Source organism: Struthio camelus, chromosome 10 (assembly GCF_040807025.1).
Source record: "Struthio camelus isolate bStrCam1 chromosome 10, bStrCam1.hap1, whole genome shotgun sequence".
In the NCBI taxonomy this organism is placed as follows: domain Eukaryota; kingdom Metazoa; phylum Chordata; class Aves; order Struthioniformes; family Struthionidae; genus Struthio; species Struthio camelus.
The window spans coordinates 11,988,428-12,005,862 of record NC_090951.1 but is presented as its reverse complement, the minus strand read 5'-3'; the positions used below and the strand labels follow the sequence as shown (position 1 = coordinate 12,005,862).

General features: G+C 40.9%; 1 protein-coding gene across 2 annotated transcripts in view; it reads left to right on the top strand.

The window, feature by feature from the left end:
- Window positions 1-17,435, top strand: part of CHST8 (carbohydrate sulfotransferase 8) — a 186,647-nt gene that overhangs the window by 26,434 nt on the left and 142,778 nt on the right. For both annotated transcript variants that reach the window (XM_068955613.1, XM_068955614.1), the window contains exon 2: window positions 14,283-14,506. In XM_068955613.1, the coding sequence (XP_068811714.1) occupies window positions 14,398-14,506 (109 nt within the window). In that variant the 5' untranslated portion in view covers window positions 14,283-14,397. The remainder of the gene's footprint in view (window positions 1-14,282; window positions 14,507-17,435) is intronic.

The following is a 17,435-nucleotide window of genomic DNA, read 5'->3' as shown; positions in this document are numbered from 1 at the left end:
AAGGCTCAAAAACCTGTAGCAACAGAGCTATGAATTGTTTGTGCCAGCTGCAGAACAGAAACATGGATTTAATGGCACTTAAATAAATTGGCGCATTACAGCATTCTAGGACATGAATATATTCTTCTCTTTACTTAGTCACAGGAAATTGGAATGATGGATTGACATCATTTGATGATTGCACGTGAGGCATAAGCAAAACTGAGGTCTCAGGCGATGATATGTATTCTGACTAAATTCTCAGTATTTGTTAATAACAAAAGTTCAGCAAGCATGATATAAGAACTGCATACATAGGATGAAATATTAATTTTTTATGCTTCAGTTGAGATTTTTTAAGGTAGTCTTATTTTCCTTGAATGTATAGGTTTATCATTATCAGCCTGAACACAACTTGCACTCTTCAAGGTTTCTTGCTAAAAAGAAATTGAGCGTGCAAATACTCTTTCATCATAATCACACAGGCTCTGCAGGGTAATTCATAAAAGAGCCAGAAATATATTGAAATTCAATATTGTTTTAGTCCAAATCAATATTAATAATTGTTTGCATTTTTAAAGTGCAATTTACAATTGAAAAATGTACAGAGATCAACCTATAGTTGCTAACACATCAAATTTTCCTATTAAACTTAAAGGCACAATAATTTTACTTAAAAATGTTTCTTATAAAAAGCAGGAGAAGGCATTGATCTGTGAAAACAGCTATCTATTATTTATAGGCACAACATTAGAACTGGTTTTAATTATATATGAGCTAAAAGGTCAGTAACTATTTTATTTTTAAGGTCTTGATTTTAAATTTGGCTAACTTAATACAAATATTTATGCACTGTGGGCTTAGCAATTTCTTTCAGTTGTGGGATGGTTCAGCGTGAAAAAGTGCTCACACAGATCAGGCAAGGTTAATTCCCAAGAGCTGGAGGCAGAAGGAGAGCCTCTGAGCTCCAGCTGTAAATGTTTCCATCTGCTTCACTGGGGAATACGGTATCTCTGAAATACTTCTTGAAAGTATCCGAAGAGAAACCATGACACACTAGTGGATAGCACAGCAAGGACAAATAATCAGAAAAAGGCTTTGGAGGATTTTTGTACTGCTGGAGTTTGCAGGGGGATGGGCAAATTTGTGTTTTTGTAGGAATATTTTGTGAAAGAGAAAGATTTAAGAAGCTGTCCACCATCAGACTGAGCAGGAGGTGGTTTTCTGGACTTATGGACACAATATTGCAACTGAACTTGATGGAACCAGGACTTGCACTTCGTCTCTGCATCATGCTGCTTGGGATGAAACACGGCAGGGGAGAGCCGTTGGTGCTGGGGCACCGGGGCAGCCTCGGGGCCTGCTTGGCTCGCCGCACTCTGCCGTCGTCCTGGCTAAACACAGCATGCTTCCGTAGTTTCTTCATGAAATAATTATGGGGTGATAAAAGCAGAAATTACTATAAAAATACACATTTCTTTAAAAATTCTTAGGAGGCTGTGCAATCTCTGTGGTTGGTCTTGTTGTGGACAGAGTAGATAAAAATCTTTTAGCGCTAGTTTAAGTGTAGTTTCTTTAGATTATCCTGGGGATAACCTACGGTGGAGACAAAGCAGAAAAACTGCTGAGCCCGTTTGGCCCTATTTTCTATGCTGCTAGAACTGTTAAGTCTATGAGCTTAAGGAAAGCTTAAGGAAACCAAAGACCTGAAAATGCAGATGTTTAAATTTTTTCCATCAAGCTGTATGTGTGGAACGATAAACGCACACAGATACAAGAACTCTGTAACAAGACCTTTAAGATAGCACACAATTCATTTACTGTAGGCGACCCCAGTGATGTCAGGGAGTACAAATGGGTACCGTTCAGGCAATTGCTATCATCAGAAAATTAAAGTCCAAAAGCAATATTGCAGTGCTTTAGCCAACAGAATCCAAAGTTAAGCAGTCACTCTAACATGAACCATATTTCTGCCAGACATGATGCAGAACGGCAAAGAGTTAGATGTCCCTTAATTGCTATGAGAGCGGCAGTGCTCAGCAGGTTGCAGGTGTGAAACAAGACCTTCAGCATCTAGCAGACTCCTGCTCCCTTGACTCTAGCCTTCACTTTTTACGGGTCACCTTTTGCATTACAATACCATTTGCTTTTTTTTTCAAGGTTCTTCAAGCTTTGTGGAATTAGAGCAGATCAATAGAGATACTACCCTAGTAGTACTTCCAGTAGGAAATACTCCCTCAGATACACATTTTTCCCCATATGCTTTTTGTATTTAAAAGACAAATATTTGTTCAATGTTTGTGTATACACACATATAAAAATATTTGGATAAGTTTAGCTTCAACTACCACCAGTGAATTCATGATAACGGCCTTTACCTACAGCATTAGAAAATCAGCATCAGCTATTGCTTTTACAGGAAATACTGTGAATGACTTTGGGCAAAGCATGTACCTCCTCCCTGTGCAACAGTGCATCCCTACATGAAAAAAAAACAACAAAAAAGATGCAATTACTTCTATCCGTCGGAGAAGTGTTGTAAGAAAAAACTCTGAAGACTGTGAAGCATCCAGATATTAGATTGATAAGAAGCATGAAAAAAAAAAGATAAACTTTACATACTATTGGTGGCAGGACAAATACTGATGCTTCTGTGTATGCAGACTCTCTGAAGTTCGTCCTATCAAGTCTTACTCCAGCAAGTAATCTCCCCACCTATTTAGTCTTAACTTTCCTTTACTGCTGGTGACTTGTAACACGGTATCTCCAGTAGTCGAAACCCAGTTCTTCTGGCACCTTTTACAGAACCATTAAATGCAACTGACATCAGAAAACTAACATTAGTTTCTCTGGGCTTCAGTCATGTTCTTGAAAGTGGATGCCACAATTTCAATAATGAACGCAAATATTCACTCTTGGCAGTAATATCTTCCTCCTCCAGCCACAAAGACTTGTCAGACTTCTTGAGCAGAGCCAGCCGCCAGGCGAGACTGCGCACACGCGGGAACAACGTTGGAGCCAGCTCCTGGCGCGAAAATAACCCCCTCCGATACAGGGATAAGCACTCCGAACAGCAAAGTTACAGAACCCCCTCTTTTATATTATCTTCTCAGTTAGTTAGCTGAAGCTAATTGACCAGTAAGCGCCTTGACAGTAGAGCCAAATCATTGGCGCCGTGGCAAGGAATACCAGAATACCCTTTTTTCCTCCCCAGAAAGATTCTTTCGCATCACAGACATCTTTGACAAACTGAGGTCCGCCTTTGGGAGCATCACTATGCCTCTCTACATTACAGCAAAAAGGGGGAGGAAAGGACAAAGCGAGATTTGCCACATACAGAAGCTGAAAAACAGTTGCAAAACTGAGCCTGATGTCAAATGCACTGAGTCAATAGAATACATCCGTTCCTATAGGGTATCAACGTAACAACAGCAACTTTCCGGGTGACGTTTAATGATCTCCAATATTTACAGCACAAAAGTATGCCTAGCAGCTAGTTGCCTTATCTGTTCTTATTACAAATCTGACAAGAGGTTCTTAAAAATAATTGAATAATAGCAAATCAAATAGTAATATTCTCCCCTTCTACTAGCTTTGCAGAACAGATGTAAAGGGAGAGTTGATAGCTATTCAAGGTGCTCATTATAGCTCACTACTGAAAATCCGCTTCCATTTAAAAGGCTGACTAGTTGCTCTAAATCCATGCATTTCCTCCAATTGCACTGAAATTCAGAACAGCAGAAATTCAGGTGTATGGGAGCGTGCAGGTAAGGACAACCCGGACGTGCATCACACGCAAACCTTCCACTCCCTCATGTAGTGAACAACCCGCTCCTCTTTAAGTGCTGACAAAGCTCAAACGATATTTTTCCTCCCTACACCTAGGAGCTCTCTCCGCCTGCCTTGGGACTTCTCCCCTTGCTCCCAGGCGGCAGGTGAGGCGGAGGGGCTCTGGCCCCGCTGCACACCTCCAGCCCATCCAGCTGCGGTCACATACGGCCACATCTCTGCATGCTCACACCAGCTAATCCGTCAGCAGTCAGTGCAGCTTCCTTTGATACAGGGCAATCGCATGGCTACTCATGGCTTAATTCAAAACAGAAATTCTATTTCACTTGGTGCAGAAATTGCACTTCAAAATAAAATGAAAATATTTGTTTCAGTTTGTTTTGCAGTATATCATGAGGGAAATTTTTCAGATGGAAAGAAAGTATAGCAGGCATTTTAGAGAAGAAAAATATGGTTTTCCAACTAGGTCTACTTACAGAATATCTCCTTTTAATTAGCTACTTTGTTGCAACTGCCCAAATCAAGAACAATAGGAAATAACTTATCTCTGACATACGTGCGCAATCTAAGTGAAAAAGTACCTTGACTAAACAGATGGCGAATCTCTCATTAGGGAGAAAGCATTTGTAAAATTTCAATAAGAAACAAATTAGTCATCATGGCTGCAAGGATTAAGAGAGCTGGTATTAGGTGAAAACAGTCAGATGTACACAGTTACGAAAATTGCTTTAGTCAATAAAGGAACCCACTCAGCTGCCGCAGCAGCGTGTTGGGTTTCAGGGTTATGAAGGCTATTTTCTTTTTCCTGAAGTAACCATAGTAGCATCACAATGAACTAGACACAGTGTGAGCCAGCAGGCTGTTTTCTTTCTGCTTTTGCAGAAATTTTGTTGTGTTTCGTTTCCTCAAGCGCAGAATTAAAACCACCCTCGCTTATGACAAGGGTTTTCAATTCCTAGCTTACGAGGACCGTTCTACAGTTTTCATGTCCTCCTTTCTGGCTTAAGACTCTCAGAAAAGGATCTCCACTTAAAATAATTTCATCTCCTAGGATGTAGGCGATACATATATACATGTACCATGTATACAATACATATTACATGTACCACGTTACATACGGCACAAAGTAAAGCCATAACATTGGAAGGCAGGCCCCCCTCTCCCATACATAAAAGCACTCCAAACTGCTGTTGTAAAAACTGCTTAAAATCTCATGATGTCAAGAGGTTTGGCATGCGAATAAAATATTTACCCAACGGTTAGGAACATATTGTTCCACTACAGATATATATATATATATAAAAATATGTATCTCTAAACAGCAAATCATAAAATCTTTTAGCTCTATCCTCTTTTTTCTTCCCACGACAATATCAACAACTTCACAGAAAAATTAATCTGTAGAAGCAAACCTCAATGTACGTTTGCTTAATACTGACATAAAGGAGGGAATTTGCATAGGATAATTACTTGCTTGGGCACCTCTGGAAGTCCAGCTTACTCCAGGTGCGTTTGTACCTTCTGAAAGATGGCATTTTTATTTACAATAGCTAAGAAACCTACAGAAGAGATGAGTGAAGCACCTCTAGGAGATCTGAAGAAGAATATTTCAGTGAAGTGCAATCATCCCTGTCATACAATTGTGCAGTCATCTAAAAAACCCTTCGGAAAATGTGATAGTTGCTTTAAAAAAAACACATTGGGGGGCAGGGGTGGGAGCAGAGTGCTTTCTGCCTGGGTCCTAACTACATCCAAGTGGGCTGCTGAAAAATTAAGACCCTTTCTACTGCATTTTACAACCGAGTCCATTGCATTCAGCGCAGTCTTCTGTCTGAAATACTGTAGGTGGGACAATATCCGTGTAAATCATGCTGCCAGCACAGCCTGGCAGGGCAGGCTGCTGGGACCTAGCAGGTCTGCCACCTGAGTTGTGTCATTTCCATTCTGGTGCTGAAAAAAGCCAGAAGGCCAAAAAGTTCATTATTTACACTGACTATTTACACTGTCCCTGTACAGCTCCTGTGAGATGTTAATTTGAAACAAAGTAAAGAAGCCTTCTTTTCATTGCAAATTCAAACTGCTTTAGAGATTATATTTTTGGCCTAGACATAGTATTAGAACCCCTCAAGGTTCTTGACAGCTGTGTATATTAACTTGCTAATGATCTACCGCAGTACTGAAGAGATTAGTGACACAACTCCCGCTACAATTTGCACCCAGAAAGATAGAAAATAAGTCTTCTTGCCTTTGAAAGGATTATTTTGGTTGTTTACTGAATGCTGTCTCTTTTGGTCTTAAACTGCACGTGAAAGTGGAAACCAGAAGTGCCTGCTTCATGTTGCAGCATGCAATGGAAATGAGAGGAGTAGCTTTTGCAAGGGGGTTTGGTATGGGAAAGAGGGGTCGTGTCTTAGCGCTCTGACTTCCACTTACAGCAGCATAAAGAAGTTTCATAGCTCTTTGCAGTTACGCTAAAGCTCAGGTTTTGGTGTGTTATATACCTTCACGAGTTAATACACCTTCTAGTGGTGCACACGTCCAAAGGGAGAAACGGTAGACATAACAGAGTAGAATTCGATCCATTGATACCTGACAAACCAGTTTCCACTAGAGTAAGAGAAAATCTGCTAAACACCTCTTTTCTGCTTTTTGCAGAACGTGCATTCATGTATATGTGAGCAAAAGAGGGGCCTGTAATTATCAGTATTCTCTTCATATCAAGAAATCCTCATTTTGCCTAATCGGAACATTTCTCTTTTCTAAGAGATGCTGAAAGCCAGGATGCATGATGGCATCAGTGACTGGAGAACAGAGCTGTTAAAAGGCAATAAGTTCTGCCTAATTTACTATAACGCTGCTGATGCGTGATGGGCGGCAGGTAACACAGGTGGTCAGTTCAGCATGTTCCTTCGCGTTGGCTGGGACACGGCAGTTCCTCACCAAGCTGCAGGAAGAAGAGGTGCCAGCTCTCTGGGGCAGTAGGTCTAAATCATGGGAACACCAATTCCTGCCTCTGCAAGTGGTTCTTGGGAAGACTGAGAGCTTAAAGTAATGCTGCATAAAATCCTACGAGGCAGGTGTGCTTTCTCTGCTTTAAATTCAGGCTGCTAAACTGGTTTATGCACGTGACAAGAGCTGACAGGCCACTCAACATACTTCACCACCGCTGCGTCACATAGACTGACCCTGCAGAGGGGGGCGCAGGCTGGACCACCTCTCTCCACTTGAGTATTTATTTCCCTTATGATCGCCAAAGACTTCCCAGAGTCAGAGCAAGCTTTGGATTCATTGGTGATTTCATAGAACCAGGTGTAATTCCTTTCCTCATATGGACTATGAATGAAAAATATGAATCCAAATTTTTTCAGGAAAGAATTTTTGGAAGATTTCAGGGGCTGGGCATTTTGAACAGATTAAAGTAAAAATTTCTTATCCTTCTTCAAAATACTTATGTTTTTACAGGAAGAACAACATTACATATTAAGTTGAAATAAGTAAAACAAAATTAAAATGTTTTGCTTTGAAATATCAACTGGAAGCAATTTTTTCTTTTCTAAAGTATTTCAGTGAAAATCAAATTTTTTGTTGTAGTGTTATATGAGCAAGAACATAGTGACAGAAAATCCAGCACGCAAAGATGAACATTTGGGGAATGGAAGCAGCCATGGGATTAATAGTTTCCTACTTCTTTCTGTGCTAAAGAAGCTAGAGAATTTGGGGCATAATACTCAGGATTAATTTGCATTTCCTATTTCCAAGAAGTGCTGACTGCTACAGAATGATAGGACTTTTAATATCTCTACCTTTAACACATAGTCTGCACTTGTAAAACTGCTATAAAAAGTTAGTTTTACTGGTGGTTATGAATAATGTTTATAAATCCTTTTTTCTTCTGTAAATGTCATGACAAGCCTGATCTAGAAGTCAGGGCTAAAGCAGAGAGTGGATGCTGATACTTGAATGATAGCAAAACGTAGTGCCCTGTGTTTTTTAGGCCTTTTGTCTCTGTAAGTGCTTTGAAGTAAGGAAACGCATGCTTGGCTCAGCTTCAGATATGAGGAGAAGCAGTTGCTCACACAACTCATAGAACACAGCTAATGTGTCTAGAAATGATAATTTCTGTAGTAATAGCAAATCTTTTTCTAATATTCTTGTAGTAATAATATTTTGGGTTTTTTCTATTCAGCTAACTGCCCACAGTCACTATCCCAGTCTCTAACCATATTACACAATCTAAATAAAATAATTTTACTATCCCATAAAAGCGAGTGCTTCAGTATGACGCCCTTTCAGAACACACAAAGCAAAATACAGGAGAAGACAAAAACCCATCACAGACCCCCGCTGCAAACACGTCCTGATCAAACTTCCCCACATCCACTAGCAGACTGCTGAAATTCAAAACAGATTTTTTCACTTCTATTCAGTAAAGTTTTATTTATAAAAATATTTATGCATTTTTTAAAATCTCCCTCTGAATTTGTTTCACTGGAGAGCTCTGTGCACACCGGTACCTCCATGCAGAGCCACACGGCCCAACACATCTTACGTGGCGTCCCAAGAATGGTACAGCCAGGGCAGCATACAGCTATGTCCAAGCTAATTTCTGCTCCTCAGCAAGCGGGTTTGCAGTAGAACACAAGGTGCTGGTGACAGCACATCAATCCCTGCTTTGAAAGCACATAGGTACCTGCATACTGCTGCCTGCCTTTGAGTAACAGTGAGATTTGACTCCACTCTAAATTGGCAGCTGGCTATCAACTCAAGGGAGTGGGGTGAGTTGTTGCAGCTCGCACAGCATGAGAAATGAAGTTTGCTGCGTACATGTGAACCAGACATTTACATTGATTCATAGGTGATTTGTAATTGTCCAATTTAGTAATCAGTAGATGTTTGCAAACAGCTTAGGCATTCTGTTGACTTGCTGATGTATATGGTAATGTAAAGCTGAGAGCGTCGTTAGTTCGCCCTCCTTGCTTGCCTTGGAGCTGCATGGGCACTTTGCAGCGAAGCCCGGAGAAGGGAGAGTACGCAGGTGCCTCGCGGCAGACCAGAGCTCTGCTGCGTCCCAGGCCCACACCTCCCCTTGGTGCCACGCAGGCAGACAGCCTCTTCCGTTCTTTTCTTGGCACGCTTTCTGTCATCTTCGGTCTAGTTTAGCTGGGCTGGTCACCAGCTAGCAGTGGGGAGTGAAAGCTCAGTTGCACCTATTGGCTCAAGGGGGCAGATAACTCAGCTACTGCAGCGTCTCAGAGAGCAGCCGACAGAGAGAAAGGAGGGTCTGGGCGCTCTTGTCCACCACCCTTTCCCCCCGTCCTCTGTGAGTGACTGAGCTCTTGGGAAGCAATTGGTTTTGGTGCTGTGCAAGCCGCATGCCCAGATGTTATGTTTGACTAAGACAGCCTCAGATACGCTACCCACGTACACGGAAAGTGACCTCAGCTAAAGACTGGCAGCCCCCCGCCGGGGGCGAGCTGCCCTACCACTCTGCGCTGCAAGGCTTTCGGCGCTTTCCTTTGAAGCATCAGCTAGTGGCCACTGTTAGAGAAAGATCCTTTTCAGGATGGACCAAAGGCAATCCCTGAGTTTCTACCTGAAGAATTACGTTGTGCTCTCAGCAGATTATTATATTATCGATACCATTCTTCACTCAGAAGTGTTGGTGGATTAGGGAGAGTATTTGATGTCCGCACAGCTCATGAATGAAGAACTAGCCATGTGCTACCAGACAGAGCCCCCAGTACAGCCTGGCCAATGCATCTCCAATGAGGAATTAAACAACAGAGACGTTTGTGTTTTATAATGTCATTGTAGAAAACCATCTCTGTTTGCCTTTCTTTGATGATCCATGATCATAATGTCAAATAGCTCCCAGTAAAAATTTTCAGCCATTAGGCCTCCAGAGGGCAACTGCAGGAAAGCAGACCTACAAAGCACTACTCTCAGTCTCGCTCTTCTCAGATTTAAATAAAAATGCTCATTTTAATTTCCATTTAAAACAAAAATTGCTTTGGCAGAAGACTGAGGACCCTCCTTTTACGACCCAGACCTTTCCATGAGAAGCGGCAGGTAACTCATGCTCAGAACTGACTCCGCAGTAGACATGACCCAGTGCTGTATCTTCAGTTAAACAACTAAAACATCTTTCGCATCATACTAGTTTGCAATATCTTTCTAACTGCTCCTGTTTGGGAGCAGGAAGGAATTAGTCCTGTTTCTATGTGTGCAAATAAAAGATTTGATCTCTGAAAATTTTGCTAAAATATTCAAAGCTTTTCCACAAACTATCTGTATGATTTTTGCCTAAAGTTGTGCAGCTTTTTTTCTTAAAATGTTTGCTTTAATGGTGCAACACCTGTTCTCCTACCTGATGCTCATACTTCTTTACCTCACAATTTATAGGAGTATTACAGTGATTAATAAATATCTTTGAACTGGAAAGTGCTGAGTGCTAATTATTATCAGCATATACACGTACTTCTGCTGTTTTCAAGAGCAGCAGATATGGGAAAGTAGTGGGAAAGCTAGGGAAAACATATATTGATATACAGGAGTTTTATCCCACCACAGAAGCATATTAAAGGAAGAATAAATTATGTTACATGTTTAAATTCATTATTGCACATTCTGGTGAACTGTTCTCCATCTGCTTAATAAGTTCAGGGCTGACGAAAATGGGAGTTTAGCCTAGAAGCTGCCTGCAACCTTATCTTCTTGCCTCTCAGTAGTACTAAGAATTACAAAAATATTTTATTGCCCGTTTTGAGGGGCACAGTTAAGGTATGTGACCACAAATCCAACATGTATGTCCAAGACGGGCTGTGGATTTGTACAAAAGGCTGCCTCCCAGGTGCGAGGCTCCGCAGGGCCATTCGGTCAGTGCGGGAGAGTGCAGCCAGATCTCCCAGAGCCCGCACTAGCCAGCCCTCTCGCTCCCTCATGTGCCTGTACCAGAAGAAACTGCTAGCAGGTGCTCCACTCAGACTTTTTTGTGGTTTTTATCTAATCCATCTTTAAAATGACATGATTTGAGCTTAAACAATATTTTCCAATGTTTTCTTAAAGAGGACACTTCTTTTGCATTAATCAGTTGGTGCTAACTGCTGCCAGAGTTTCTCTGCTCCTGTAAGTCAGCGGCCAGTCTAGGAGGGCTTGGGGGGCACATGCGTAGCATATATATAACAGTGGTTCTCATTCACCAGGTTTTGCTCTCCTAGGACAGGTTAATTAAAGTCAACTGACTGAAAAAATAATTATAGGAGAACAGAGATGGGAAAAGCACAGACCCATAATTTAAAGATCTCAGAAGTTGGTGTTTTGTTCTCCTTCTTGGACTCTCTGTACATTTACTCCTCACAAAGATGTGTAGCTAAACAAGGAATAAGCAGTACTCTTTCTTTGGAGGGATGTAATTACGAATAAGCAGCAGTCTTTCTTTGGAGGGATGTAATTACATGTGGCCTTTTCTCCTTTCAATATATGCTTTCATATAGCTTTCATCACTGCTGCATCTTGAGGGGGTCTCTTTATGACACTGTAGTCCAATCTAAAAGGTTATGTGATCCTGAGCACAGATGTCCTATAGGATATGCAATAATGTAAACATTACAACAGACAGAAACTGCTATCGTGGCATTTCTCACGCTAATTAAAAACTGGCTAGGGATCTTCTTTTTTGATGCTGCTTTTACTTCAAACAAAAATATTTCAACAAATCAAAAAAGGGGAAATGATTTAGCATTTTAAGCTAATAATAATTGTTTTAGAAACCCATATTTGCTCAAAGATATAATTCATATAAAAATGACCTTAAAACTCAGCATTAAGCAGATACAAAAACCCTCTTATTTGGGAGTGGATGTTTTAATGCTGCTCTCTCTCGAATGATGATAGTGCCTCTCCTGCCAGCTCCGTCCCACCAGCTCCTAGGCGCTCACAGCTGGGACACGCAGCTCCGGGGACGCCAGCTTAGGGACTGGGAGACCTTCACTCTCTGCTCCATCACAGCCTTTCTGTATAAATTTGGGCAAGAAATTTACCTCATACCTCTCCTGTAAGACTGCACAGCAGCATTCTCCTCCCCAGGGGCAAGCAGAGAGCATAAATGGGTTAGAAATTGTGAAACGTATATTAGGGAACCAAATACAATTCTTAGAAAGCTCTGGCTGAACAGTTTTACAAAATGATGGTATGATTTTGGTGTTGTACCAGCCTTGCCATAGGTGGATTTGGCCATTTATCCAACCCATTGACAATTTACAATACAGAAATTCTGTAGTAAATTTGAGCTAGAGTTGTTCTTGTTCCTTAACTGTCTAGTCACAACAACAGTGTTTGCAACTGTAGCACAATGACTTGGAAGACTAATCCTGTTTGGCACACTTCCCTAGCAAGGGCTTAATAGTTACTATTTGGCTAGTATTTGCTTAGTATTTTATATATATATATATATATATAGTGTGTGTGTATATATATATACACACACACACTTTTTTATCCATATATAATGTTATATACATAGTTACATATAACATGTATTTATATTTATATATATTTTATTGTATTGTATATATGCAATAAACACATGTGCTAAAGAGCCATCCTATATATATAGTGTGTGTGTATATATATACACACACGTGCACACATATACGTATATACACACACGCACACCATACTCAGATGGATCCATCCAAGGACCCATCAGGATTTGGCTTTGTTAGTGATGAAAAACTTAGTGCCATTTTCTTTGCTTTAACTTTTAAAGGGATGAAAAAAGTTTAAGTAGAGAAGTTGTAAAAATTTATAGCTAATGCCTTCCATAATTTGTAACAGAAAGTAAAGCTGGATTTGCCTATGTGTAGAAAAAACTTAGTGCTTTGCATTCATTTAAGATACAAGCATCCAGGAATGTTTCTGGCCTGGAGCTTACCTTGGGGCTGCTTTACAAACTGAATAAACATAGTTGCCATTAAATAACCCCATCAGTCAGAGTCGCAGGAATGACTTCATTGGGTTGGCACAACTTGTGTTCTTCCTGGTGCATTTTAGAAACCTAAAACATTTATACACACCTGAAAATTAAAAACCCGTTATGGGAACCATGAAAAACCATGAAGTTGCGACAAACAGCAAATATTCCAGGTGCATTGAGGATGACTCTTTAAAGGCTTTCACTGCAATAATTACTTTGAATCATCATCTTTCCACAACCCACTTTCCCTGCAAACTAGTGTTACACAGTCTTTCTGTACTTAAAACCTCTTTTATGAATCAACTTCACCTTCAAAAACCTTCCTTTAGACCAGCTCACATTTCCAATCAGAAATACAATAAAAGCGAAGTGATTGCCGCCCTTGAGGTTTGTTGCTGATCTCCGGCCTGAGTCCTTGTGTTAAATGCTTTGCTGATAAGAAATCCAGTTACGTTTCTGGGAACTGGTTCCACTGCCTATGCTCTAATGAGCTTTCCTACATGTTACTGAAAAACACTGGACCAGCATACTTGCATAGCGTTTACTGTAATGAATAACAATACATATTGTATACATATTGTGTTGTATTAATTACAATAAATGTCACATAGCACCACTAATGGTTTTCCTCTCTGGTTTTCGTTCTTTCATTTCTTCATTTCTCAGTATCTTACCAGAATGGACATGGGTTCCAGTGGGACTGTTTTTGTGCTTAAAGCGAAGTGTTTGCCTAAGGGCAGTGCTCAATGAGGGGTTTGGAAACACAAGCAGTGTGCCCAGTTGGGATTAGAGCTGTTGCCATTTCCCTGGGACTACAGATCACTGCGAGCATTACAGGGAGCAGTGAGAATTTGCAGAACTGAGCTCAGAGAATTCCCGGGGGGGCCGTAACCGTTGTTCCCGTCCGGCTCTCTGGCCACACACAGCTGCCTTGCTCCTCACCTAATGTTTTGTGCAAGCCCCAAAAAGGTGATCCGAGCGCTGTGAGGGGCGTTTCGCTTGCAGTACATGGCATCCCTCAAGCGACATGCCCACAGAGCTTCGCAACCAGGCTGCACAGCGACCTGTGCTGCACAGGCCTCGGGCCAACTGTTTTTCCAAGGATGAAGCATTTGCTTGTCATTCTCTCCAGGTGTGACATGCAAGGTGCAGCTTGTGTGATTGTTTTCCCCACATCATCTCACTTATTGGTTTTCATATTGTTTAACCAGTGAAAAATAAAAAGCGACACATGCTTGATTTGAAGCAAGCAAACTCTTAAGAGGGGTTTCTGTGCCACAGCATGATCGTTTTCCCCATATCATGCTTTTTAATGATATACCACACCGTATTTTCAAATTGGTTAAAAAAAAAAAGATACTGATAATTAACAAGAAACCAGTGGGGCAGAAACTGGCTGGATGACTGCAATTACCTTCACCAAATACTAGAGAAATCAGTTATTTGCTCTAAACAAGGACTCAAATCTACTAATCTACCTTGAAAAAATAAATAGTCTTTGTATTAAGTTTTAGGGATTTGATTTTTTTACCTCTTGCAGACATATTATGCCAGACGTCCCAATGAGAGGATGAGACTATGAGTGAAGAGCGTCCTGGAGATTGCAAGCAGTCCTTTTCCTGGGTCCAAACTGGACTGATCTGAGAAGAATAATTATGAGGCTGACGTGTATGTTCTCCTTCATCTTGCTGTTTGGAGCAGCTGGGCTTGTTGTCTTCATTCATCTGCAGGATCCAGAAGAAATAGTTCATCAGCAGACACCAGGTTAGCATTTCTATTTCTGTTTGGCTCACTTGCTTTTTTGTGTTCAGTATGACATACTTAACTCCTTAACATGCTTTACATATTTCACAGAGGTTTCCTGAGCACAGATGTGTTAGTTTTTAATGAAGACTATTTTGGGGTTGAGTAACACTTTCTGAAAAAAGAGGGAAAAAAGGGAGTTTGCTTAAAAAAAAGTTTCCAGAAACAATTGACTGGTTATGCAGGAACCTTTACCAAGGATTTCTGCTAAAGTTGAGATCAATTTCTGCTGCCAGTTCCACCACTGTAAATCTGGAAATTCCTGCAAATACATGCCTCTGAATCCACCTTTGCCTATATATGCTATTCAGTGCGTCATTAAGACACAAAGCAAGAGAAGCATACAATAACTCATGCAAGAAACTTAAAATACTTTAGGATGCGTTCTTCTAATGTATATAACTTCCACTGAACTTTCCATAACTTTCATTCAGAAGTGTGCCATCCTCCCATGTCACTAACATGTTACTAAAAACCAAAGAGACCAAGTTAATGTGGGAACTGGGAAACTGTGGGCTAAAATAGTGGTTTTCTTTTAAATGAGGGACATTCAAGAAGTACAAAAATGCACACAACTTCTCTTGCTTTACTTACAGTGAGCTTTCTCTTTGATTAACGCTGTAATGAAGGCTAGCTCAGGACCTAGACAAATGCCGGTGCAGTTACTCCATGCTTTTCATAATGCTCCCACGTGCAGAGGATTGGTCATTGTGTTTTCTCCTATATGCATGAGAATTCTCTTTTCACTAAACACTTATTTTATAAAAAGTCTATTCAGTTGTCATCTTCCTCATACAGCGGGCATTATGGTGTACATTTTAAAGATAAAGTATTACTAATAGTTTTAAAGGAGCTGAACCCTAACATAGAGAAATCTTAAATCATTACATTAAGTGCTATTTTCTGTGCCGAGGTTTATTAAGTGCTTATTTCCATGCCACTAAAAATCTATACCTTAATACGTTTATTATTTACTCCAACCGCACACCAATTTTGAAAGCAGCCACTCAGCTGAAACTACAGACATAATGAATCAGCACTGTGTCGCGGAAAGCAGAGGATTACTAGTCACTTCAGTGCTTTTGTAATTTATTTTCGTATAGTCAGATGCAAAATAAGTTAGGCATTAAAACTGGAACTACTGGCCACATTCAAACCTGTGCATGTTCATTTGGAATCAATACTGCTATGAAGTCTGCACACAGGAGAATATGGAAATTACAACTCCATAAATTCACTATAAAAGCTCGCTGGTTTAGCTGCAATTACGCAAAACACATGCAAGATAGCAATCAGTCCGGCACCTCTACTATCGAGACATGAAGTGTATTGTCAAGGGCCTGCCTTCCCATCTATGAAATGTGCTTTTTTTTTTAACACTGAGAACAGGTCCACCTTTTAACTGTTATTAGCTATATATTAGAACCTGATATGTTATGTAGTTGTGCTATAATCTATAGGTTTTAGAAACAAAACCATGACCTCATCAGGCCATGTTATCTTTTGAAAATGAAGTGCCCTCAACTCCAGAGGATCTAGTACTGGGGAAAGAATCATTTCCCCTTTTCTCCTCTGGAAGGTTATTACCATTAAATTGAAATGAACCTGCTGGGTTGTAATTCGCTGGAGGAGGGTTACGGAGGAAGGCGTCAGACCCGTGGCGGTGGGTAATGTTTCAGTGGCCCCAGCTAGACCTACACGTGATGGTGTGTCAAATCCCCTTTTTAAAGAGCCAGTGGCACTCCTGTTCAGGCAGTCCCCTAGCCCTTAAAATCATGCCTGTACACAAAACACATTGTTTTATTAATTGCTTTATTTATTATTTAACTGATTTTCTGAAGGCTTTTATCCCATTTCCCTTTCTACCGCAGCCTGTCCTCACTGCTCTGTTCTCCCTACCCATCATCTCCGAAGTTCTCCTTCAGTCACCTAATTCTCCCCCCTCAACATGTCCAACACCCTCCTCTCCTAACAAATGGCAGGACAAGGAGCTTATAGGCTGTGCCCAACTGTACTGTTACACACAGACTAAGAGGTCAGCTGGCAAGTCAAAGAGAAGCGGTAATTCCTGGCTCGATGTATGTCCTTCTCTTCAGTAGGGCCCCTAGTTCTGGATCCTTCCCTCTATCCAGCCACCACTTTCCACTCAGCTTGGGAGACAGTTATATCTTAGAGATTTCTGTCCATCTTACAGCTTCGACTGAAATGGGCCAGTAGGTTGGGGGTGAGCAGAAAGTCATGTCGGGGGACAAACAGATGGACAGCACGTGCAGGAAGTGCACTAATGCAGCTTAACGAATGTAACTTTACATCAAAATGTTAATTACTTGCTTCTGAAAGAAAAAGAACGTCTGGTGGTACCTTAAAAACAGCCTGTGCAAGCTCTTCCCCACTTTTTCATTGCTGGCTCCATGTCTTGACCTGCCTTAGCTCTGTTCCTTCAGTCCCGAAGCTCTTGAACGCTGACTGCTGATTGCGATATGCTGTGGAGTGATTTTTGAGAAGGATATAAATGTAGAAGGGGACAACCAAGCACATTTAGAGAAAAGCAAGTTTGAACTGGGCTTTCTGCCCTCCTCCCCCACCCAGGAAGGGACCTCCGTCAGTAATGTGTTAGATTTTTGTGCATCAGGCTCTGCATACCTAGAAAATGAACAACTCAACCACGCTGTTACTGCCAAAGGTGCGTAATCAATTGCTTGATACTCACAATTCAATTACTATTTATGTTAATAGGAGCCAGACTGTACCCTAGAGTAAAAGGTGCTCAATACAATTACTCTTATTTCTGTTTGGCTGATTTTCATGTGCGTTAAGCACTTGCAGCTCCCAGTGGACTCAGAAATGCCTCATGTTCACTGCTTCTGAAAATGATACTAGTTATCGCTAA